We start from the raw sequence: 23,702 nt of genomic DNA, 5'->3' as shown, positions 1-23,702 counted from the left end.
CGAATACAATTGTAAATGTGTACAGTCTTATATATAAAAATCGTGAATTTCTTCAGATTTTTAAAACGCCGATTTTTCTAACCTATTTTTCTGTCGTATCGAACCGTTATTTCTAGCTTTTTAATAATTAGTTAAGAATTAACGATTAACGCATTGATCGCCATTGTACGAGGAAATCGTCGATCGATTATGTTGTCAAAAAGAGATGCAGAAGGCGTAGATAATTTAAAAGAGATAGAAGAAGCTAAACCAACCGCATTAGGTATACTTATTGCTATACTAAAACGGAAAAATCGAAAAGAAAGGTATTATTCCGCTACATTTTTTCGTTACATTTTACGATTTTCAGAAAGTTGCATAGATCAGGTTACAATATCGTCAGAGACATGTAGCAGTAACGGTTCAAAGGCGACGAAAGAAACTTCTACGCAAACTTCTTTAACAATGCTTAGATATTTGATACAAGCGTCATCGGATAAGCACTTTGTCGACTCAACAACTTCACCGATGCGCTTTGAACGAATGTCTGAAGACAAAGTAAAAAATCTCCGTGGAAACACGAATCCTTTCCCACGCATGTTCGTTGAAAATCAGGTATATTTCCTATATCATTTTTAATTTTAATTTAAAATCATTAAAATTGATGTCGTTTAAGATGTCGATCACAGTCAGCCCCGAGGCAACGATGCAAGCAACCGGGTTGCGTCCATCGAGAATCAGGACACCTAGAGATGTTCTTCAAGTATCTACCTCTTTCTTATCGAATAATTCTGGTATTAAAAACGAGGTTTTAACCATAACCACCGATTACGGTAGTTCATCAACCGATACACGTAGCACGTTGGCAGATGCGATTAATCAGAATGGTATGAATTTTTCTTTTTATCCTGGTTTAGTTTTACCATGACAATTGTATATTTTTCGTCCAAGGTAACCGGGCTCTTCATTTATCTCTGCAAGAAACTTACGCAGCTGCGCCTGTACCTATGCCACCGTTACGGCACACCGGTTCGAGGAACAACTTGTTCAGGCGCAGGTTGAATCACCGATCGTGGAACGTCATGGGATTATTTAACAGTTGCTTAAGATGCGTGTGCACCGTTAATAACGAAGTATTGAATTTCACGCGTTATCAACATTTGCCCGTGTTTTTTGTCAGATTGTACAAATTGTAAAATAACGATTTACGCGATAGTCAGATACGCATCCTTACGTTAGAGGTGCACCCCCTGCTTATTCTACAATGTATGCAAATCATAGAACAACGATGCGCAATTGGAGACCTTTTCGATCCGAGAGTCAACCTTCATTCGTCGCACCGGTACCACCACCGAGTTACGCTCAAGCTCAACAAATTCGTCAAGCTTCTTGTTCCTTGGACGATTTGCTTTCTCCTTCGTTTAATAGTATATACATTTAAAAAGAAGTTACATCTGTAATTGAGCGACAAGGTGTACCTAGACTGACGATGGATTGTTTTATTTTTTAGCGAATCGGAATAGAATCTGGGCATCGAGACCCGTGACTGCGATATGTCCACGATGCACCACGATCATCGTCACCACCATAGAAGTTCGCCAGTCGATGATCACTCATATCGCTGCTCTCGCACTTTTCCTATGCGGGTATAGAATTTTCAGTAAAATAGTTTCATTGCCTTTCTTGTAACTTCTTGTTTATTTAAATATTCATCATTACAGATGCTGGCCATGCTGCATGATTCCATATTGTTTGAATTCGTGCAAAAATATCGACCATCGTTGTCCTGTTTGCCGGGCGTATCTTGGGACTTACAGGCCATGGTGACAAACGTTTGAAAACAACGTAGAAAGTTGCATTCCCGTCTAATATTCGATGCATTTCTCCACGCGTATTTATCGAGATAATTGTGTTGTGTAATAAGAAAATTTTAAACGAATTGTCTTGTCGAAAGATCTCAGGAAGATAAGTACTTTTACTTTTCCAAGAGACGTACATTAGTTGCTGGTAAAGAGAACTGTTCACGTTTCTTTAATTACAACCGTGAAAGTGAAATTATCTCGTCTCGAAGGATAAGCACAACGAAATGTCGCCGGTTAAATTTCTCGGTTTTCCCTTTGTTCGTATACAGCTAAACGCCCAATTTAAAGTAAATAATCTCGTCGCTTTCTTTAATTTGACGCATACTTAGTTATATTACCCTTCGAGCCATTTTTAAGTCAAAGCGCGTTCGTCTTGAGAAGATTTTCTCATCTCTTCTCGAACAGTGTAGTAAAATATAAATCGTCGCTTCAGCTTTGCCGAATTTCTACGATGCTAAAACATTATATCGTTGTATTTTTATTAAATTACATTGTAATGTGCAACAACGTTGACGCGTGGAATTCTTTAAGAAGGTATCGACATTTTTGGCAAGCAAATAATTATCCTTCGAACGAAACATCGTCGAGTACCTCCGGCAGAGAAAAACGACGTAAGTTTACATAGAATTTCCCATTAACAATTTAACGAAAGAATTCATACGTTTAGTTTTCCCGTTGTTCACTTTGGTAAAGTTCGACAATAACGTTTGCGTTGGGGCAAACGGCGAAAATGGCACTTGTTTGGCAGCCTCGGAATGCTCGCAACGCGGGGGTGTATCCACTGGAATGTGTGCGAACGGTTATGGAATTTGTTGCATCGGTAAATTTCCTTTATTATATTATTTTATTTTCTCTAACTTTTAAATCGTGATCCATTTGTATCAGTAACTGTGTCCTGCGCCGAGACGACGATCAACAATAACACCTATTTCGTTAATCCGAATTATCCATCGTCTTTCGATGGTACTTTGTCTTGTCAGTTGACCTTAATTAAATCGCATCCAGCTGTGTGTCAATTTAGGTAAGCCTCTTACCTCCAACAGATAAATTAGAAAACGACTGAAAATTGGTGTACGTTTTAGATTGGATTTCGTGCAGTTTAACATAAGAGGCCCAGAAACGACTAATCATCAATGCATTTACGATCAGTTCATCGTATCGGGAGGCAATCCAGTGCCCACTATATGCGGAAATAACGCTGGAAATCATAGTATGTGGTAACCGGTTTGTCATTGGAAATATTCAGATTCTTCTTTCACTTAATTAAGATACCATTCTTTGTAAAACAGTATACGTTGATGCTGGCCTTGGACATACGAATCCGGTTACATTAACATTCGTTACAAGTGGCAGTTCTTTTCCTCGATCTTGGAAGGTACGGATTTCCCAAATTCGTTGCGATACTATATACAGAGCCGAGGAAGGATGCTTGCAATATTTCACCGGGATATCTGGTCAAATAAAATCGTTCAATTATGAACCAGTTAGCGGATTGCAATTGTCAAATCAGGATTATAGTATTTGTATTAGAATGGAAAGGAATTTCTGTGGTATTCAGTACATGGCATGCCCCGTTGAAGGTAATAAGTAAATTAAAAAATTAGGGTTTCAAAGTATGTATTTAACTATTGGTCATTGTTTTGCGATAAGGTCAAGCGATGATGTCTAACGGTGCTGCTCCAGCACAAATGATACGCAGCAGTGCGTTCACGCTAACAGGGAACACGCAAGGTGTACAGATTGCATCAATGACAGGGGCAGCCTGCCAAACCGATTGGTTAACTATTCCTTGTTCATTCAATACAGGTAGATTACCGACATCCATGATGATGTGCGTTGATCGATTTTGCGGGGGTACGTTCAACGCTGAGAATCAAAATTTGAACGCGTCTTCTGTTATCAGTAAGTTTGTTATAATTATTAACTAGGCCGCCATCCGCTTCGTGAATGACATACTGGAGCGAGGCGATTGATAGGGAAAAATCCCTATCAGTAATTTAATAGCAGAGCTTCGCTCCAATTATTTGATAGTGTCCTAATAATTGATCCAGGTACTTGACAACGAGGAACACTGTGCCCTGTATTTCTCAGTGATACATGATCCCATCTAACTTGTATTCATTTTTCAGGTACAGTGAAACCATTTAGATTAATTTTTCATACGGATAGCATCGAGGCACCGAACGATGTTGGAAACAGAGGATTCTGTTTGAACTATGTGCAACAACCTTGCACCACAAAGTTATGATGTATGAAAAGGTGAACAGAAGCACATAGTTAACACATTTGCAAATACATCCATACTTTATTAACTCACCAGCATCTGTGGATTTAACGATTCAGGACAACACATGAAATATGCTAGAATTAGGTAACACGAAATCACGAACACTAAGATAATCCTGTATGTTATTTAACACAGAGGTAGGTTTACTTTTAATAAGTAGAAATTCTGTTGGTCAGTCGTTTTTCGTCATTGTAATTTGTAAGGCAAAACTGAAAACGAATATAACAGTGTAAGTGGGACCCGTTCTGTAATCGGAATCTGGCTGGTAAATATTCAATTCACAGTTTCAAATCCTATCCGCTTTTTTTTCAATGAACGAAATCCCTTTCGTCTTAAGTTCGTTTAGTCTCGATACTTTGTTTCCAACGATGAGATGGTAAATTGCAGATGTTAGACCGAATCTAGCTTTCAGGCCGTTGAAAACGATTGTAGGCGAAGAAACGAATCTTTATCGCCATATAATAAATACATAGGCTAAAATTGAGCTTGCATTGTACGTACGTTTCTTTCTCTTCTTTTCAATTTCATCAATGAACCACTGTGCATTAACTTGCAACACTGATTTTATATGTACAACTAATACTTTAAAACTTTCCACAATTTACTTCAAATCCCTGTCGTACGTACAATTTACATAATTTTAATATTTAATATAACACCGACATTCAATATAATCAAATAGCCAATACGTAACTTGTTTCCGTTTATCAGAGTAAATTATACTCGTCGACGGTGCTATTATTATCGTCGTTATTAGTATACATTATTATTAAAAATTGTCCTCGCACGCTGCAATTCGCGTACCGTAATAAATGGTACAATTAAAATAAACAAACAAGTTATAAAAATACGAGTGAAAGTTTAAAAAGTATATATATATACATAATAGTATATAATATAGTGCGTCGTATAAAATTGGTCAGCCAGTTAGTGTGCGATAACGGTGCGAAATGTCTTATCATCGATGAAATTGTTACGAAAATTGTATCAACGGCGATCGATTAGAAAGAAAGGTGATTAGTTGTGATATTTTCTCTTCGATTTAATGATACTAATTCTACTTCGACATTACTGTATTGAATGAAAAAAACTAAACCAACGAATAATTGTATCGTGCTAAGAAGAGAATCTGATCAAATACTGGCGACACCATTGTATCAAGATACTCTAACGATACTTGATTCATAATTTTCTCTATCTAAAGTGATGGTTTAGTTTTCTTTATCAGGGCGTCGAATGATTCAGATGTGTTTCTAAATAATAGAACATCTCTCGCGATTAAGATTCTTTCGCGTTTCCCGCTTGGATGAAGTACGTCAGTAAATCGATAGGCAGAGGGAACACGATCGTAGAATTTTTCTCCGCAGAAATAGTGTTGAGAGTCTGAAAGCGATCAGTACATAAAGTATTTTTAATATAGTTTTATTTAAAAGAACGTACCTGTAGGTAACGAAGTTGTAACGCGGCAGGGGAATCGCCGATCACCTCCGAGGCTTCTCTCAATGCACGGCTAGCTTTCTGTTCACCCTCCGCTGCTATTACCTATTGTAAAACATTGATCGATGATTTTTTATATTACCTTTTCGAATTCGAGAACAAACCTTAGCGCGAGCCTCGCGAGCGGCTTCAGCCTCCGCAGCCATAGCTCTTTGTAACTGAACCGGTAGTCGCACGTCCTTGCTGTAAAAAATGAAATCGATCGCCGTGGTAAAAGGATTCTATCGATCGCAATTGCACACTCACATTTCCACTCGCTCCACTTTTATCCCCCATGTGTCGGTCGCTTCGTCCAGGGAGACCTGACGTTCGATAAACAATTTCATTAAAACGCCCGCGTGTTTAGCTTTTTATAACGACCTTACCTGCATGTTACCGGAGATCGTTTCACGCTCGCTGAGTATCTCGTGAAGCGGTCTGGTACCCATGGTGTTTCGAAGTGTGGTCTGTGCCAACAACCTGGTGCTATGGTGAACGTTCTCCACGTTCGCGATCGAGATCGTCGCGTTGTTCACCCGATAGTAAACCACCGCGTCGACGGACACTGTTACGCTATCTTTCGTCAATACCTGATACGGTTGATCAAACTTGTCTATTTACTATTTTCGATTTTCTCTTAATACTCTTTCGTATCGATTTACCTCTTGCGGCGGCACGTCGTACGTTCGTGTTCGCAAATCGACGCGAGCATAATTGTCCACGCAAGGCAATATGAAAAAGATCCCTGGAATTCGATCGATGAAATTACCTTGCGATCACACGATCGAACGGGGATTATAAATGAATGTCTTACCTGGTCCTTTAGCGCCCCCGGAAAGAAGTCGTCCCAGTCGAAATATCACAGCCCTTTCGTATTCCTGCACCACCTAAGATCGTTTTATTAATCATTTCGTATTAATTACAGGTGGTGTATCCTTACCTTGAAGCAAATGAACAAGGAAAACGGCATCGTCAGGATCACGATCACCCAGGATAGCGCAATCAGAATACTTCCACAGGTGTTTTTATCTGGTATCGAGTTTTCGTTTGCTGAAACAGGCCGGAATAAATGATCGAACGACGGAGATTTAGTTTTTATTCCCGTCAAGATCGAGACGATTAGAGGAACGTTTAACCATTCATTCCGCAAATGGCTTATTCACGCGCGGATCGATACACAAGTCGCGGTCAGGAAAATACGACTATAGAAACGATAGATCAAAACTTAGCTCTTCGACGAAGTTTTTCAATTGCTCGGAAATTTTTCGTTTGCGTCCGCTTACCGTTCGTCATCTCGAACCAATTAACAGACTCGATACGTAAATCGAGCGTGATAACCACCCTCGGTGTGTCTCTGAACTGAGAATAAAGAGGAGAGAAGGGTGGTGGTCGCGATGGTCTGTTCCACTGGGTAGGAAAACGAGGCAGGGCAAGGTGTTATTCGCGTTACACGGTTCACTATGACGAGGTAGTCGCCTATCTCTTGTTTAACCACTCGCATGTCTCCGTTTTTCTTTCTCTACCTTCCACGTATACATTCTATCTGTGTACGTGACCACCCTTCTCCCTTTAATCGGACCGGCATGCGCGAAATGCGCACACCCCATCAGCTTTTCCTCCTTTCAACAGCTAGTTTCCCTTTTCGTTTCCTCCCGTTGCCCCTTTCGCCTTCCTCTCGATTCGACGATTATCGTGCTTCTTTTTTAAGATAAGAGGTGGTTTATTCATCTTTCATAAAACAGAATTCGCATAGCTTTTTCGGGAGTGATTTAATCATTGTTTTGTTCATCGCGATTCCGCCTTCCGTTTATATGTAATATTTCTATCGATTTGTTGTTAAAAATAACTCGTTAAACGTGTTTATAGTCGTCTATCAGAATTCAAGCGCAGGGTTAATGCTAAGAGAGTCAAGTTTACCTATGCCAGGGCTAGTATCGCTAATGATTGACCTCCTCTACTGAAACGATGGATCGTCGCCTTCGAAATTCCGCGATATACGTGCGTCGTAATTTGTATAATACGATTCGTAGTTAACGCGTGTGCACCGAGGGTTAGGGTGCGAATGATCGTAGAATAATTGACGACCTTTAACTTTCTTGTAAACGGGAAACCTTGCGGCAACGTGTACGGAAAGATTCGACCTTCTTTACACTCGATTAATATTTTATAACTCATAAGCTGCGCAACTAGGGGTAAAAGTAGTTCGATCTTGCCGAATTTGACACGTAAGCCGTAAGGTGGATGGATTTTACGATACCAGCGATGTTTTTGCTCACCACCGATTATGCGGTTCTGAATATCATCCGGCCGCGTGTTGATCTGTACCGTTGACCCGTTTCCATTGCTCATCGTGGCCATGGGAATGGACATGTCAATGGGGTTGACCCGTGATTCGAATCTCGCCACCTGAATTAAGAAAATGAAATGTAAAATGCGTTTAATAATAAGGTAAAACTTGACGCTTGATAATTTACCGATTTTAATAATTGCCGCGAGAAATCTTGCGAATTTGAATTTCATTCGACGGAATCTTCCCGCTTTCGGTGACAAATAATCACCCCCACGCGTGATTAAATACGCGTTAATTGCGTGTAAGCGTTCTTGTGATATAAAAGAAACTGGAAATTGATCAACGATATCAGGATACTCGAGATTCTTTGTATAAACTAAAGAAAGGTGTAGAGTTAGAGGTTCCGATCTGATTTATGGAAACGCGAAGAACGCGGGAAAATTGGAAAAATCAGAGAAACAGGTATTCACCTTGCGTAGATTGTTGAGTGCCGTTGAAAGAACTAACTAGACGAATGAGGGGAGCGTCGCGGCGTCGGGACGCTTTATACGGGGACGGCCGCCGCCCCAACTAGTGATATAGGAAAGTACATAGCCAGCCCGGCGTTCGTAAACGCGGTGGCTCATTTTCGCTATCCTTCACTTTGGTAATTGATAGAAATTTCCGGACACGCGATCGAAACGGTTTTCTATCTTCAAATCGAAACTTTCGATAACAGATGCGAACTCGTCACTGTAAAATGAAATTATTTTCAACTCCACTGCGCATTGACAGACGTGCGAGTGAAGTTTATTCATTATCCGTTGCGTAACTATGACTAAAATATTCAGTTATTGTGCGTTCTATCTATAAACGAGATATTAAATTCGCCTAGTTCGTGACTCATTACTATATTTATAGATTCGCGCGATACAATTTTGGATAAACTAATTCTAATTTCTAAGGTGAAGGATTGGAATGAATAGAATTCGTTAATTAAGAGCATACGTTTATTGACATACTCTTGATACTTATAACAATATTACTGTATGATACATCGCGTTTTCCGATTCAATTGTAGAAACGAGCTTTTATTATAAATGACTATAAACCGTTTTTTCAACAGCGAAACTTTATATCCGAGGGAATATAATGTTAGTTTTTATCGACTTTCAAGTAAACTTTCTCGAGTATCAAGGTACACCGATAAAAAGTGAGATACAAAAATGCACCAATGTACCATTACTGTTCCGAGTTCCTGTTAGGTTAACACGGGAGGAGCGAAACGAATGCTTCGTTTATCTCCTACGAGTGCGTTAACTCTTCTGTATCCGGTTCGATATCTTCACGTGTATGTAAGTGCAATACGCTTACAGGGGGGGCACAGGTATACGCGCGTATCGACGCGACGGGAATTGATTAGGCAAATTATTATTACGATGCGTTCGAAAAATCTAACGCGCGACGATCGACGTACACGATTACTTCCGCTGCTAGTTTTGGTCTTTGCCGACGCGCGACTGGACAGTGCAAGCCGGGGAAGATATACGCGTGTATCGTGAGTAAGTTTTCAAAATACTGTCTCGCAACTTTTTACAGTCGTCTCGTTACCGATCACGATCGATACGGTCTGCTCTGCATACTCGAATACTCGGCGTTTAAAACGCAAGACCCGCTTCGGAATAAGTGGTGAAGATCTTTTCGATCGAGTTCACGTAGGCTGCTGTCCTCAAATCCAAGCCAAGATTGTATTTCATGGCTGTCTTCATGATAGCCTGCAAAAGTACGAATAAGATTATCAGACAAGTCGAATTGATATCTAATTAAATAAAATAAAACAGAGGAAATAACGTTACCCTAGCGGATCTTTCCATCGTGTAATCTAAACCAGAGTGGACGATATCTTTTTCAGATGCACCAGAGATACGCTTCTGGAAAGCTTCGGAGGGTGTAACGGGAATTCGACCACCGACTCTGCCAAACCTACGTTCTAACGATTCCTGAACGGATTCTACGAAGAACAGGATGCGATAAGTACACGGTGCGCTGGTAACGTAGTTTCTAATAGAACAGTTGTTAATAAATATAAATGTTTGCTACCTAATAAATGATAATTTGATTCTCTCTCGTATTTAAAGGTAAGACGACCATAAGACACATGGTTCAGATTCTTCAACCATTCGAAGAAAGAGACTGTAACACCACCAGCGTTGATGTACAAATCCGGTATGACCATAATATTCTTTTCGATTAAAATTTTATCGGCAGCTGGAGTTGTTGGCCCATTGGCAGCTTCGGCGATGATTTTCGCCTAAGAAGAATGTTAATTTTACAAGGATTCATTACGGATGAATAGCCTAAGAGGAAGAACTTCATTTACCCGAATGCAACCAGCATTTTCTTTGGTAATGACTTTCTCAACAGCGGCTGGTATAAATATGTCGCATTCCTCGAACATCAGTTTATCACCATCGGGATACGGTTTGGCACCGGGGAAGCCGACGATGGTACCATTCTCTATGCGATAGTCTTCCAGTTGCTAAGGGCGAGGGAACAATCTAATTAAACTGTTCACATCACAAGATTGTTTTCTTGTGATTTTTTTAAACAAAGCTTGCCTTTGGGTCGATGCCCTCCGGGTTGTAGATAGCGCCGTCGTGTTCGATTACTCCTATACAAGCGGCACCGGCACGGTGAAGGTAACGCATCGAATGAAGACCGACGTTACCGAAACCTTGCACGATGAACGTCTTTCCGCCCCAACCGGGGGTGGTACCTGTTTGAAATTAACCAAAATTTCTTATCCAATTTCATAGCAAATTTATATTGAATTCTTACTAATTTAATCCCTTCCTCACCGATCATGCTCATGTAATTAGCTTCATTGATAAAATTCTCCACTCCGTGAAAGACTCCGCGACCGGTCGCCGATATGCGTCCGTGGATTCCTCCTTGATTGATAGGCTTTCCAGTTACGCAGGCGTGAGCATTGATGTCCGTGTGCCCTATGGTCTTCGCGTATGTGTCAGCGATCCAAGACATCTCGCGTTCTCCGGTACCCATGTCGGGAGCAGGAACATCCAGGCCGGGCCCTTTGAAAATTTAAACCCGGATATTATCAATGTAGCAATCGGTGTCACGCGTTCGTCATTTTTACACGGTGCTCGTCACCGGAGAAAGGATTTGAAAATTTAATTAACCGCGTGATTGCTTCTATTGCGTGTTGCGTGATACTTTTAGAGCCAAGCGAAATTTGATCGACGGTAAACAGTTTCGATCGAAACAAATAGATTTCGCAACGCATCTTGGCCTTCCTCCGCTACTCGGATTCTTCTTTTTTCTCAATTCGACGAGGGTCCTCACCGATGAATCCTTTCTTCGCGAGTTCTAAGGTGAATCTTCTGGTGATCTTCTCGAGCTCGTGCTCGGAGTAGAGTTTCGGGTTAATCTTGATCCCCGCTTTCGCTCCGCCGAAAGGTACGTCCACGCAGGCACACTTGAAGGTCATTAGCGCGGACAAAGCCTTCACTTCGTCCCGGGATACGTCCATCGAGAAACGAATACCTAAAAGGAGAAATAGCATTGTTATGGCGTAATATCCGTGGGATGGTGTATTTCTGGCTCGACATAATCATGTTTGCGTACAAGGGCTAAATATATAAATTTTATTAGCCAACCCGTATCTAAGATTGAAAATCTCGAGAAGGGGACTATAGCATTTAGACTTTTCGTCACTTTTGTACAGGCCAAACGTTACGAGTTGTCAAAAAAAATTCTTGCGCCATTGTATTTAGTGGGTCAAAATTTCAATGGCTGAATTTTTTTTTTTTTTTTTTACGGGGGGCCACTTCCGGTCTGACCGCAAACTCGCTCTAGTTCATTTTTTTCACGATAGATATACATCCGTCGATTGATCTAGAATCGATCTCGTCCGAGCCTGATATTAAAATATACGATAAGGACTGCGTCTCGTGAGTGTAACGGGGGATAGATATTGATCATGCTGGATTATTTCGCGATTGATACGGCCTTGCCTGATAGACAGGCGCGTAGAAATCGCAGTTATCGATCGCGAATCGAACTAATCCGCGATTGTACGAGAGCAATCGATCATCGATTTCGAGCGATAAATCTCGGAAGATGGTGTCTCGCGGAAGCGTGTATCTTAAAATAGCTGATGATTTCTTCAAACAAATTACATAACGAATTGTTGTTCGGGAAAACAGCATCACGCGTGGACGTTTCTAAACACGTGTTCCGGGGCACGCGTTTCTCAGTGTATATACGCGTACGGGTATACGTAAGAAATTACTATTTCGATCTCGAGTAAAAAAGCGAGGAGAAGTTGTGAATTAGAGGTCGAGGAGAATAAGCAACGTTATGCAAATAGCGCAGTTCCGAAATAGCTTCACCACGGCATCTCGTTTGTCCGCATCTTAGCGTCCTTACACACCTCGTGACCTCGTTAATGACTTTTTTTAAATAACAGGGCCGGCCTTGGCGGCCACCTAGGGCCCCCATAAGACGATTTTGCCTCTAACATAAGAATGCAAAAAAGGTAATGTTTACTTGAATATTAATCGATGTAAATGCAAATCTAAATTAGTTACAAGGTTTAATGTTAATTTTATAAATTTTATTTGAGTTACTTTTTTTATATCATATATGTGAAGGGGCCCTTTTTCGGAGCTCGCCTTGGACCCCAGAAATCTCAGGGCCGGCCCTGTTAAATAACATCTCGAAGCTATACCTAATCGATATACGTATCCGCCTAACGTCGCAGCAAATATTTTTAGCGCGTACGGTAAGTACGTGCTTGAAACGAATTTACGAGCCTTGTTCCCTAATCTGTTACTAATGAATGCATGTAAAAATCAAACGTTTTCCTCGACGAGAGCATTGACCTTTTCACCGTCATTCATGACATTGACACGATACACGTGATTGCCAAGCTCTTAATTTAAAACACGATTCAAGGTAGTTAGCTAATATTTGGCAGGGAAGAGGAAAACGACTAGACAGCTTGGCATCGCTAGCAATGAGCAATGCCGCTGGCTTCTTTTAACTACAACGAAAACGAATTTTCAATTCCTATTTTTAATTTCGCAAGACGAGCGACCAACATAACCCCTAAAAATCATACAGATAACAGAATTTAGATATGCAACGCTTAATCGGCGAGCATCGATGAATCTCGATTATATCGATACTTATCATAGTCGAGGGATCGCACGTGACTGCCAAAGTCAAGTTCGATAAAACTGGCACTCAACTGAGTTTTATCACAGACAAGGTCACCGTTTTTTTTTAAATTTATTTACTGTGAATTTCGTGTGTTAAATGAGATCATTGTGTCGTTTAAAAAATTTTAATTGCCATCGTACGTCATAACCTAAGTGTATATAACAGCAGTGCTTAATCGACGTAATGCGATCCTCGTGAGTAATAAGTATGGCGCGTATTTAAACGTATACGATACAATAAAACTTAAACGTCTGCGCGTTATTTATCATTCTCGATCCATTAGCAAGGCGTGCGTCGAAAACAATTTTTTCGAATCACATTTCCCAGCAATTTAACGACTAAACGAGAAATTATTTTAAGATGATCCTAGAAGGGTTAGTCGCGTTTTTCAGCCGTCCTCTGGAATCGAGGTTAAAACCGCGTTATAACGGACGAAGCCACAAAATTGTCGCAAGTGTTACAGACTTGACAGTATGTACGCAGTACTATGAATACCTAAAAGTAACTGATCAGCTGTGGTAAATTCGAAGGTTAAATAGAAAGAGAACCGGTGAAAGAAACCTAAAACGTTTATTGTTGTTTCCTTACGCGATTCTCTACGATCAAGTCGATTTAGAATTCTTTCAAATCCGCTACGTGTCATTGTCGATGACGTAATTGGTGCGCCTACCAATATCGAATTTAAACAAGCACAGGTAATCGCGGCAATAAAAAATAATTAATTTACGCAAACGTGACGTCTGTATAATATATTGGTAAAATAAAATATAAATGCCTGAGAACGTTGATATTATCATAATCAGAATTTAATAAGGAATAATTGAAATTCGAAACGTGGCTGATTTTACCTCCTTTGCAAGGTACTCTGTGGGTCGAATGCTGTGCGCGATAGCCAGTAATCATCTCGTAGTCGCCAGAATCGAGTCTCAGGGGAAACGTAGTCTCGAGGATATGATCACATGGTTCCATTAACATCAAGATACCCTTTACCTTCTTCTTTCTCTCTTCCACGCTCAACCTCGAACGTTTCCCAATATCCTCGACCAATTTATCCTCGACGATCTGACAAGCGCGATGAAAAAAGTATTCGACCATGTCGAAGAATTTTGGATTTGGATCGTCGGGGATATTCTTTAGTTTATCGGGTATCTGATGGTCGGCATAACCGCGTGTTTGAAACGCCGGTATGATGCGTATCAATGCGTTGTGCAGGATGTCATTGCACGGCACTTGCTTCAAAGCGATCGACGATCTAGTCAGTTTCTTCACGTGAAACATTTTCGTTGATCCTCTATCACCACTGTCGCAGCCGCTTTTATTTCGATTCAAAGATCCTTCAAATATCTGATTCACAACTTAAGTACTCGATTCTTATTCTTATCCTTCGATCCTTCCTTCGATCCTCTCGGAGGTACACTCTTTCGTACGACTGGCCGAGCAATTCTGTTACCTTACCACCGATCGAAACAACCTCACTTTTCCACCGCTCTCTCGCGACACAACTTCTCAACCTACACACCTCACCACCCTACTTGCCAACTACACATACTCCAAATCGCTTTTTACATACTTGCCAACTGGAAATTCTCCCCACGCATATACGATCGAGTTACGATTGCCAACGTTCACCATCGAATTTACCTACCGTGTAACTAGGACAAAAAAATTATACCCACTCTTTGGCTACGATCCCGATGTGTATCGTTGTTTCCTTTTCTTCACCTGTAAACAATCAATTTTTCAACGATATTTTAATTGTTCATTGTTAGATTGTAAGCACTGCTGACAAACATCGATTAGTGATAAATCGAGTGCGATCGTTATCGATTGAAACAACCGAAGCAGGAAGAATTTGAATATGAAAAATTAAACTTCGAAAATCGTGGATGGTTTTTTTATTTAAGTATGGATCGGTTTAAAATTTTATTAAAATTGTATAAAATTATAATCGGGATTATATTTTTGTTAGGTTTATAATCTGTTGGCAATTAAGCGCAACACCTATCTTAAGATATGTAATTTTGTTCATTCCTGGAATCTTATCGACGAAATTGTACGTTGTCAATGACGATTTTTTTTTTATTTGCTTTTTTATGCATATAAGTTAACATGAACGTATGTATTTAATCATGTATTTAAATAGTATATGTACTACTACCAGGTAACAGTTAAGTACATTAAATTTTTCATGATCAATTTTCATGTATATTCGAATGAGTGGTACATATAAAATTGAAATTATGTCAAAAGAGTCAAATTTCTCAGATTCTGGTAGTAGGAAGCAATGTGTACCTCCTGTAAAAGTTGCTTATAAAAATAATCACTACGAAAGTGAGGCAATGCCTCAGTGCTCACGACTCCAACAGGAGACAATAAATTGTAAGGATAATCGCAAGAATGTTGCTAAACAAACTTCCAAACAGGTACAGCTGAAAAGTTTCTCTAATCATGTATTATACACAAGCAATTGAAATATGCCTATTTCTTCCAGAAAACCCAGAATGGTCGCAAAACAAAAAAGAAAAAGAAGAAGCAAAATGAAAAAGAAAATCCAAGTATAGTTTATTCTGAGGAGACCAAAGAAAATGAAACTGATTTTAAAAAATCGAAATCCTTGAAAGAAAAGGAGACATTTCCAAAATATATACCTACAAGTAAAATCGATGAGATTTTAATGCTCAAAAATTCAATGGATGTACAGTATGTAGAAGGATATCTGCGTATTAATTCTAGATATAATAAGCATGCTTATTTATCTTTATTCGACGATCAGTGCGACCTACTGATAATTGGTATAAGAGACCGAAATCGTGCTTTGGACGGAGACTTTGTTGTAGCTCGTATAAATCCTCCAGAAAAATGGCGTACGCATCAAGGACAGATACAGAAAACAGGCATTGTTATTTGTATAAGAGAAAAAATACATCCAAGGAAAGCGGTTGGATGCTTAAGACAAAGGGATTCGTCCATATTTTTTTATCCTAGAGATCAACGCGTTCCGTTGATTAAAATATATCGGGAATCGTTGGAACGATTCGCCGCAGATTTAAACAGTTGCGATGATACATTATATCTCGCTGTTTTAACTAACTGGGTGAAGCCTCAATTTGCGTTTGGGTATGCTAGAAGTTAATCAATTTATGAAATGATTTATAGAGATAGATTTACAGAGATCATTGTATTATATTCTTTACAGAAAAATTGAAAAAGTAGTCGGAAGTATAGGCGATGTAGAAGTTGAGTCTAATGCAATATTACTTGAACATGATTTGGATGTAACACCATACAGTCTTGATGCAATAGAAGGACTTCCTAACAGCGACTATTCATTGACAGAGGATGATTTAAAAGATAGAGAAGATTGGAGAGACGAATGCGTGTTTACCATAGATCCGGCCACAGCAGTTGATTTAGATGATGCGGTTTCTTGCAAAATTTTAGAAAATAAAAATTATGAAGTAATTTGTTGTTATTAAATCAAACTGTCCAGTTAGCTTGTATTATCTGCAGTTATTACATATATTGTCTTAATTACAGATCGGTGTACATATAGCGGACGTTACTCATTTCCTTGATTTTGCATCACCGTTGGATGTCCAAGTTTCAAAACGAGCAACAACCATTTACATGGCGGATAATGTATACCATATGTTACCAAAACAATTGTGCCAAGTATGTTCCCTACTACCAGGCCAAGATAAACTAGCTTTCTCCGTTATTTGGGAAATGACAGAAGATGCTAAAATTGTCAGTCATCGTTTCGCTAAAACTGTAATAAGGTCGTGTTGTCAAATGGCGTATCAACATGCACAGATATTCATTGAAAATCCAGAAAAAAATTGGCCTAAAGATTTCTTAAGTATAAGCGGAAATTTTACTCCTGACGATTTATCGAGAAAAGTAAACATTTTAAATAATTTAGCCGTTCAGATGCGTAATAAAAGGTTTGAAAATGGAGCGCTACGAATAGATCAACCTAAATTGCATGTTACAATTGATAGGACCACGCGTTTACCAGTATCGTACAGTATAGAAGAACAGCGAGACAGTAACAGGTATTTATATCATTTTTTAAAACCAAGATAATAACCAGAGACCATATATACATGTATTCGTATATGTTTTAGACTTATAGAAGAATTTATGTTGTTAGCTAACATGACGGTTGCCACTCATTTGTATGATACCATTCCCGAAACCGCTTTGCTACGTAATCATAGAGAACCATCGCAGCGTGTTCTCAATACGACCAAAGAAACTCTGCAAAGATTTGGAATTCATTTGGACGTTAAATCGTCCGCTTCCTTGCATGCCAGTATCAAACTTTACGAAGAAGAGATAGATTTTCAAAGTAACGAGTCTAAAACTATGACGAAGTACAGAATGATGGTCATCAACAGTCTTTGTTCCAAAGCTATGGCAGTATGATCATTTCCTTCATTCATTCCCAACATTCTTTGCTTTTCTTTTTTTTTTTTGGTTTTTAAAATTACTAATTTCTACAGCGTGCGACTTACAAGTGTTCCTCGACTGTTAACACAGAGGACGACTTGAAGCATTACGCTTTAAATGTGGCCCTTTACACGCATTTTACTTCTCCGATTAGACGGTATTCGGATTGTGTAGTACATCGTTTGCTATATTGGACTATGCAAAACGTAACATTGCCCGAAAAATGGTCGGAAAAATTGTGCAAAGAGTAAGTTGGTTGTTAGGAAGAAGGAAAGCAATTGATGTAAAATTATACCGTTAATTTTTTTATTTTTATCGCAATAGAATAGCAGCAATTTGTAACATCAAAAAGTATAATGCAAAAATGGCTCAAGAACGTAGCAGTGAATTGTACTTTACGTACTTAGTGGACTTGAACGGTCCTATGATCACTATAGGCATCGTGTTGAACGTAACAGAAAATTTTATAGACGTTATACTATGCCATGTTGGTATAAAGTTAAGGATTTCTCTTTCAGAGTTACGGAGTTCGGCGGATATTGAATATTCTTCAGAGTATTCAGTTCCGACGATACGTATTTCTTGGAAAGAAACGTCTGCTAGTCAGGTAATATTTAAAAAAACATATATTATCAGTGTTGCAAATATAACAATTCGAATGACATTAATTTACCCGCTATTTCCAGGTAATAAATGTTTTTACTTTATTGTATTTGCAAGTTGAAAAGCATCCCGAGTTTTTTCAACTGATCGGTACCATTCTACCACCGAATGAGGAGGAAATAGAATCGTAACAATTTATGTTGTGAATCATATTTTTATTTATACGATATTTACATGAAATTCATATTTTGGACTATATACATTTCATGGATGTTATGTTGAATTTTAAGTGGCAGCTTAAAGAGAAGTGGATCATAATTAGATAGAAAAGAGACATTATTTTGTAATGATATTTTCGAAGATGGATCGTTCAAAACAGGTAAAAAAAAAAAATAAATGAAATTTCTTCTCAAGGACATTCTTTATTTCACATGTGTTGTAATGTACATCGCGGGAACGTCTTTACATGTTTATGATCGGGTATTTTCATTCGTTTCTAAACGATTGGTACGTATACAAATAAATAATACTTACTTGTATCTAACTTTGTACATAAAATTATATATACCACGCGTAAAGTATATATTCTAATTTTACGTGAAATAATTAGCCGAAATTGTTGAAATTTATCACATTAGAAGATTTAGAAATACGATCTCATTTTATTATGATCAGAGTATAAATTTTTCTCTTTAATTTCATACAAGTCTATGTTAAACGTTAATGTTTTACAGTAAAATATGTCTATGTTATTTCATTACTAACAAATTTTCGGTTAAAACGTAGTCTTACTTTCATAGTGGCTCTAAACGTGTCATGCAACTTTAATCAAATTTTGTACGTTATACTTTAAAAGATCAAATATATATTTTTTCATATATATAATCTATTCAAAAAATGTTTTATTCGATCAGTAATAAATGAAGTAACGTTAATCTTAGATCTTTTTGAAATCGTGTCTATTCGTTACCGCGCAAGATGCTGATCGTTACTTTCAAACAATGTATTTTCGTTCGAATAAAAAAATATCGGCATTCGGCAATGTATCAAACGCAAAAGCGATACATCGGATAACAGTCTTTTTAATTTATTCAGTATCGCTTACATCAATAAATTATAATAGAAAGTATTAAAGTATAATTAACATAAGTTAACGCTCGTTATGATTAAGCGCGATAGAGAATGTACATCAAAGAATTTTTTTTTTTTTGTTAATTTCACATCACCGTTGAGAATCAATTTATACCTAGAGCGTTAGCTCGATCCCTGCGGCTGTTGCTGCGATTGAGACTTATTTCGATGTTCGTAATTTACGAGTCTTTTCCCTACCAGATATTTATCGTTCTTTATGTGTTCGTAAAGTTTTTTGAATTGTCGAATTTGGAAATATATAACGATACACACCAAACTTACTAATAAAAGGAAAGGATACAAATGTCTAGCGATAAGAATTTGTGTCTGTAAATTTGTGATCAAAAGAGGAATTATACCGTAGGCTACAGCGTAAGGAACAGCCAGAGCAAGACCAAAGCAACATATTACCGGCGCTGCCAATTCCATAACGATGAATTTCAAATCTATTTCTCTAATACCGTCATTGTACGCCCGTTCAATTGCAAGACGAATCCTCCAATCTGGCCCCATCATGGTAATGGCGGTTGCTATTTTTGTGTATAAAACGCCCAAAGCCCAATCTTGCCAGATAAACAAAATAGGATTTTGTTCTAAGGGTACCCGCAATGGTACTACGACAACTAATTCAAGAAGAAGACCAAATAAAAGCGGTATTAGGCCAATAAGTAGGAAAAACGCTACCGACGCTTTAACACCTATGATTGCCCAATGCTTTACCCTATCCAGAACAGCTCTTCGACCGCGTGGTAACCAGAAAAATGCTAAGGCTAATCCCCTCGCTGCAGCCCAACATACGTACGTTCCACAGGCCACGGTGTACACCTCGTGTACTCGTCCAGATAGAGCTACCGTGGCTTCGCTGGTTTCTGAAAGATTACAACAAAGAAAAACAATATTATTTAAGGAAGGAAGAAGAGTACAAAGTAAGCTTTAATGTAGAAAATCCATAAACTTACCAGATCCGCTCAAAGTAGGTGGTAAGACCGGCGGAGACGGAGCCGGAGCTCCGACCATCCATAGTGCCATTACTCTGCGCCCGAGCCAAACAGGGAGAATCATTGCGATCAAACTAGCAACGACAAGGGAAATGCAAACGCAGAATAAAAGGCCTACTAGCCGGGCAGGGAACCAACGTGGCCTGACGTACGGTTGGAACCCTTTCGGCGCTTCTCGTTGCGATAACGCCAGATGTGCGGCACCTAAATCCGGATGCTGTGGTTCCTCGATTACCGCCGGGTCTGGATCCTCGGTTTGATCTCTCAGAAGATAAGACTGAAGATCTAATATCCAGGCCACCACTCGACACCAGCCTCTTATCAAAGCTTTCAACCATGTTCGCGTATGAGACTGTTCCAGCAATGCGGGAAGGATGACTTGCAGCAACAGCAATTCTAATGACAATTCGCTCACCTGATTTGAAAAGAGAATAATCGTTGAAACAAAAATTCATCTGTTAAGAAAATATAATTATCATAATTTGTTACCTGAGCCTCGCTTTGGACAGTCACTGTGTATGGTAAAAATCCTGGCCAAGCCCATCTTAAAAGTTTCACCGGTAGCCATAGCATTAATAAAATAGCTGTTCCAAATATAACCGCGGATGTGACGAGTCTTCTTACGTGTCTTAAAATTGGAAGATGTATCATTTCTTGGATAGGAGAGAAATCGGGATCGTTTAAGTTTCTCAGAAACCATAGCACTCCTGGCCGCAGCACTTCTCGTAAAAGCAGAATAAACGAAGCAACGTAATATATGTAAATCATTCCTACCAGCCAATGTATAAACATTGATGTACCAGGAGCCAGTCTGAAAGAAGATTCCCTGTCTCTAAGAGTGGCGTCGAACATTGCTAACGAACAAATGTCCAACCACCAGCCACAAACCAAAGGAAGTACACCTATCTCGACGACACTCAAAAGAGAAACTTTTACTATGACATAACATAAACCCAATATACGCTGAGAGCGTTGGAAACCTAAAAGAGCAGCTAATGTGTGAAGAACTACCAAACAGACTCCAATAACGCAATAACCACACAGTGTAGTAACTAATCCTTCGAAGTGCGATGCAGCCGCGTACTCTTGTAATCCCAGACCCGTTATAGCGAAACTGCCAATATGATAGGGGCAGAAAGCGAACACCTGAAAAATAAAGAAGAAATATACATTTTGCACTACAGCAATACGAAATTAACTACTTCATATTTTGTAGTAAAATATTGAAGTAAATACCATGATGAAGAGGGTATTCAGCGAAACAACCCAAAATACGTGTTCGAGAAAAAGAAGAGATCCGTCTAAGCCTAAAAGACGTTCCCAAGTTAATTCCTCAGCCGGTCTATCCCACTCCAGTGGAATCCAGTTTGCTTCTTCGGCTTCTCCTTGTGCCTGACCTTGCACTTGATCTCTCCATCCTTCACCGCCACCCGCATTCGCTTGTTCAGCTTCTGCAGGCAACTCTTCTCTAGGTGGTACTGGTTGTTCGACATCTTGGGCCTCCATATCTCTAGGAGGTTGCTCTGCTTGTTGTACGCCGCTTCTGGCGGCCATTTGCTGTTCACCATTGCCACCAATTCCTTCGGCATCGGCTATTCTTTGATTATCGGACACGTCGATTTCCTCCGCTCTGTGTCCTTCTACGTTTCTTAAATTATCATTGTTCGAATGATCTGGCAAGATCGGTGGCTCGTCAACGAACGGTGGGACATTGTTATTGTCTTGAATCTCCTGTTGTTGAAGAGCTCTTTGCTCTTGATGTTGTTGCGCAGGAACTTCTACGCGAGGCGGTGGGTTATCGACGGGCGGCAATTGTACGTTGTCCCTTTCGAGCCAGTCAGGACCTCCGGCATGTAAAATTTGTTCTCGTAACCATACTATACCGATAAACGCGAACAGGGTGCAGGTGACTACGAAACAACCGTGAAACACGTCTGAGGATATATTTTCTGTAGACAGTATGTCCATTGGTAATGACATTATCTGTAAACGGAAATACAATTGTTAAATATAGGATATCTTGACGCTCGATCTTCTTATAGAGGACAATTACCCTAACTAGATCCAGAGGTCCACTGAACAAAGCTCTGTAAGTTCTGCAAGCAGTCAATGGAACAACCCCGAGCCAAGCAATTGCAACTAAAGTATAATGCAACCAATATTTTACTGCTCTTACAATGCTAGAAATTAATCCTCCGATAACATCTTTCAGTGGCACACGCCGTGGCATGTCTGGGCTATAAATTGGCGTGAATGAAAACCGGTATCCGCAAAGTTCACAATATTCTTTGCGCGAATAACGCATCCATTGTATTAAACATTCTTGATGTATCCATTTAATACTGCCTGTGCATATACAAGGATGGAAAAGAGGTCTATCTGCAAGGCCTTCAGAGCGACAGACCCTGCAGATATCTGCACCTAACATGTCCTCCGTCATGTTTGGCTTCTTTTGAAATAACTGATTAAAGTAACAATCTCACTGAAACAAGAACAATAAGACAATGTATTATAATATTTGAAATATATGTTTACAAAGTAACCGAACTTAACGAAATCGTGAAGTTGGTTAAATGGTACGTTATTACATGGAAATTTGAATGATTTAATTAAGATCAACAAAAGTTTGATGAAATTTTTACGATCCGACTGTGAATTAAATATAAGAAATGACGAAAGCCACGTTGAATTTTAATGATTATTGTCGAGAAAGAGAAAAAAAATAAGGGACTATGTTGAAAACATCGTCGAATAACGGATATTGAATACATCCAGCATCTTCTTCACAAATTGTAAAATCACTCCATGAACTACGTGTATTATTTGGAGCATTATGGTATCAACTTACGCATGCCTTGACAAAGACGCATGAAACTTAAAGTTATTGTGCAAAATTCTGAAAATGTCTACTGCTACTTCTAGCTCTTTCCTTTTTGCAGTGACTACAGGGTCACCAAGACTGGACATGCCTTCGTTATTGAGGGGTCAAGATTTTTAGGGTCCCAAGGAACCCCGAGAGAAAGTTAAGTATGCCTGTAGAGAGCACAGCCGGTATGACAGCCGTGCCTGTTTTATCACACTCCACAGGGGCATGTATAGATCGATAGTGACAACTAAAAAGATACCATTTTGATTACCTTGATTTTATTTTTTTTAAATGAGTCAGAATGAACACAAGATCGAAGAAAAAGGTAACAAATTAATTTAAACAAGATATCATTTGATATTTTGATATTTATTAGAAGATATCCCCCGGTAAAGGTAATAAAAATAATACATTTCAATAGATTTAACAATAATTTAATTAACAAACAATTGTAAAATTAAAAATAGTAATTAAATAAATTTTAATAGAATAATCAAACGCAATTTTGCAATATACCCACGCGAAAATTAAAGAA

The 23,702-nt window shown here is 39.0% G+C and overlaps 6 protein-coding genes across 15 annotated transcripts; 3 read left to right on the top strand and 3 right to left on the bottom strand.

The window, feature by feature from the left end:
* Positions 1-115: 115 nt before the first annotated feature.
* LOC117604270 (uncharacterized) lies at positions 116-1,833 on the top strand. Of its 2 annotated transcripts, none has more exons than XR_004581403.2 (7): positions 116-262; positions 350-594; positions 656-866; positions 931-1,112; positions 1,200-1,406; positions 1,490-1,625; positions 1,701-1,833. XR_004581403.2 is itself a non-coding variant. In XM_034324152.2 (7 exons), the coding sequence occupies exons 1-7, from the start codon at positions 190-192 to the stop codon at positions 1,804-1,806; spliced, it is 1,164 nt and encodes a 387-aa protein (XP_034180043.2). In that variant the 5' UTR covers positions 116-189; the 3' UTR covers positions 1,807-1,833. The 2 variants fall into 2 exon arrangements, 1 of the variants encoding a protein (XP_034180043.2); XM_034324152.2 differs by having other exon boundaries at positions 1,196-1,406.
* Positions 1,834-2,292: 459 nt separating this feature from the next.
* LOC117604268 (uncharacterized) lies at positions 2,293-4,100 on the top strand. Its single transcript, XM_034324149.2, has 7 exons — positions 2,293-2,452; positions 2,509-2,661; positions 2,727-2,862; positions 2,924-3,051; positions 3,131-3,421; positions 3,492-3,743; positions 3,971-4,100. The coding sequence occupies exons 1-7, from the start codon at positions 2,293-2,295 to the stop codon at positions 4,087-4,089; spliced, it is 1,239 nt and encodes a 412-aa protein (XP_034180040.1). The 3' UTR covers positions 4,090-4,100.
* A 1,271-nt stretch (positions 4,101-5,371) lies between these two features.
* Positions 5,372-8,728, bottom strand: LOC117604272 (band 7 protein AAEL010189). Of its 2 annotated transcripts, XM_034324155.2 has the most exons (10): positions 8,365-8,728; positions 7,881-8,010; positions 6,545-6,654; positions 6,419-6,491; positions 6,267-6,349; positions 5,991-6,194; positions 5,872-5,927; positions 5,730-5,808; positions 5,569-5,670; positions 5,372-5,511 (listed from the first exon to the last, which is right to left on the bottom strand). In XM_034324155.2, exons 2-10 carry the CDS (start codon positions 7,972-7,974, stop codon positions 5,407-5,409), a joined length of 906 nt encoding a protein of 301 aa, XP_034180046.1. In that variant the 5' UTR covers positions 7,975-8,010; positions 8,365-8,728; the 3' UTR covers positions 5,372-5,406. The 2 variants fall into 2 exon arrangements, with proteins under 2 accessions (XP_034180046.1, XP_034180047.1); XM_034324156.2 differs by lacking the exons at positions 7,881-8,010; positions 8,365-8,728 and adding an exon at positions 6,888-7,866.
* Positions 8,729-8,865: 137 nt separating this feature from the next.
* On the bottom strand, positions 8,866-14,636 carry Gdh (glutamate dehydrogenase, mitochondrial). Its single transcript, XM_034324145.2, has 8 exons — positions 13,966-14,636; positions 11,237-11,437; positions 10,732-10,965; positions 10,492-10,649; positions 10,254-10,412; positions 9,974-10,184; positions 9,730-9,884; positions 8,866-9,648 (listed from the first exon to the last, which is right to left on the bottom strand). Exons 1-8 carry the CDS (start codon positions 14,393-14,395, stop codon positions 9,532-9,534), a joined length of 1,665 nt encoding a protein of 554 aa, XP_034180036.2. The 5' UTR covers positions 14,396-14,636; the 3' UTR covers positions 8,866-9,531.
* On the top strand, positions 11,770-18,580 carry LOC117604256 (DIS3-like exonuclease 2). 8 transcript variants are annotated; one of them, XM_034324126.2, is made up of 10 exons: positions 11,770-12,431; positions 12,547-12,677; positions 15,383-15,540; positions 15,609-16,234; positions 16,314-16,575; positions 16,655-17,172; positions 17,245-17,539; positions 17,623-17,816; positions 17,894-18,176; positions 18,256-18,580. In XM_034324126.2, exons 3-10 carry the CDS (start codon positions 15,457-15,459, stop codon positions 18,361-18,363), a joined length of 2,370 nt encoding a protein of 789 aa, XP_034180017.1. In that variant the 5' UTR covers positions 11,770-12,431; positions 12,547-12,677; positions 15,383-15,456; the 3' UTR covers positions 18,364-18,580. The 8 variants fall into 8 exon arrangements, with proteins under 8 accessions (XP_034180017.1, XP_034180018.1, XP_034180019.1 ...); XM_034324124.2 differs by lacking the exons at positions 11,770-12,431; positions 12,547-12,677 and adding exons at positions 14,792-15,020; positions 15,087-15,170 and having other exon boundaries at positions 15,279-15,540; XM_034324127.2 differs by lacking the exon at positions 11,770-12,431 and having other exon boundaries at positions 12,485-12,677.
* Positions 18,581-19,116: 536 nt separating this feature from the next.
* On the bottom strand, positions 19,117-23,266 carry MARCH6 (membrane-associated ring finger (C3HC4) 6). The gene is made up of 6 exons (XM_034324107.2): positions 23,150-23,266; positions 22,355-22,783; positions 21,538-22,284; positions 20,791-21,447; positions 20,263-20,716; positions 19,117-20,172 (listed from the first exon to the last, which is right to left on the bottom strand). Exons 2-6 carry the CDS (start codon positions 22,739-22,741, stop codon positions 19,427-19,429), a joined length of 2,991 nt encoding a protein of 996 aa, XP_034179998.2. The 5' UTR covers positions 22,742-22,783; positions 23,150-23,266; the 3' UTR covers positions 19,117-19,426.
* Between the last annotated feature and the right edge of the window lie 436 nt (positions 23,267-23,702).

Source organism: Osmia lignaria, chromosome 7 (genome assembly GCF_051020975.1).
Source record: "Osmia lignaria lignaria isolate PbOS001 chromosome 7, iyOsmLign1, whole genome shotgun sequence".
NCBI lineage: Eukaryota > Metazoa > Arthropoda > Insecta > Hymenoptera > Megachilidae > Osmia > Osmia lignaria.
The sequence above is the reverse complement of the archived record's forward strand: the minus strand, read 5'-3'. Positions and strand labels throughout refer to the sequence as shown.

Coding starts and splice junctions, on each gene's coding strand:
- LOC117604270 (XM_034324152.2), top strand. CDS start 190: ATGTTGTCAAAAAGAGATGCAGAAGGCGTAGATAATTTAAAAGAGATA. Junction 867..930: donor AGATGCGATTAATCAGAATG/GTATGAATTTTT, acceptor TTTTCGTCCAAG/GTAACCGGGCTCTTCATTTA. Junction 1,626..1,700: donor CTCGCACTTTTCCTATGCGG/GTATAGAATTTT, acceptor TCATCATTACAG/ATGCTGGCCATGCTGCATGA.
- Gdh (XM_034324145.2), bottom strand. CDS start 14,395: ATGTTTCACGTGAAGAAACTGACTAGATCGTCGATCGCTTTGAAGCAA. Junction 11,438..13,965: donor CAGAGTACCTTGCAAAGGAG/GTAAAATCAGCC, acceptor TTCTCCTTTTAG/GTATTCGTTTCTCGATGGAC. Junction 10,413..10,491: donor CGGAGGGCATCGACCCAAAG/GCAAGCTTTGTT, acceptor CCTCGCCCTTAG/CAACTGGAAGACTATCGCAT.
- MARCH6 (XM_034324107.2), bottom strand. CDS start 22,741: ATGACGGAGGACATGTTAGGTGCAGATATCTGCAGGGTCTGTCGCTCT. Junction 22,285..22,354: donor GACCTCTGGATCTAGTTAGG/GTAATTGTCCTC, acceptor TTCCGTTTACAG/ATAATGTCATTACCAATGGA. Junction 21,448..21,537: donor TGAATACCCTCTTCATCATG/GTATTTACTTCA, acceptor TTTATTTTTCAG/GTGTTCGCTTTCTGCCCCTA.
- LOC117604272 (XM_034324155.2), bottom strand. CDS start 7,974: ATGTCCATTCCCATGGCCACGATGAGCAATGGAAACGGGTCAACGGTA. Junction 6,492..6,544: donor CCTTGTTCATTTGCTTCAAG/GTAAGGATACAC, acceptor AAACGATCTTAG/GTGGTGCAGGAATACGAAAG. Junction 6,195..6,266: donor ACGACGTGCCGCCGCAAGAG/GTAAATCGATAC, acceptor CAACCGTATCAG/GTATTGACGAAAGATAGCGT.
- LOC117604256 (XM_034324124.2), top strand. CDS start 15,319: ATGTATATTCGAATGAGTGGTACATATAAAATTGAAATTATGTCAAAA. Junction 16,235..16,313: donor AAGCCTCAATTTGCGTTTGG/GTATGCTAGAAG, acceptor TATTCTTTACAG/AAAAATTGAAAAAGTAGTCG. Junction 17,173..17,244: donor GAACAGCGAGACAGTAACAG/GTATTTATATCA, acceptor TATATGTTTTAG/ACTTATAGAAGAATTTATGT.
- LOC117604268 (XM_034324149.2), top strand. CDS start 2,293: ATGCTAAAACATTATATCGTTGTATTTTTATTAAATTACATTGTAATG. Junction 2,863..2,923: donor CCAGCTGTGTGTCAATTTAG/GTAAGCCTCTTA, acceptor TGTACGTTTTAG/ATTGGATTTCGTGCAGTTTA. Junction 3,422..3,491: donor CATGGCATGCCCCGTTGAAG/GTAATAAGTAAA, acceptor TTTTGCGATAAG/GTCAAGCGATGATGTCTAAC.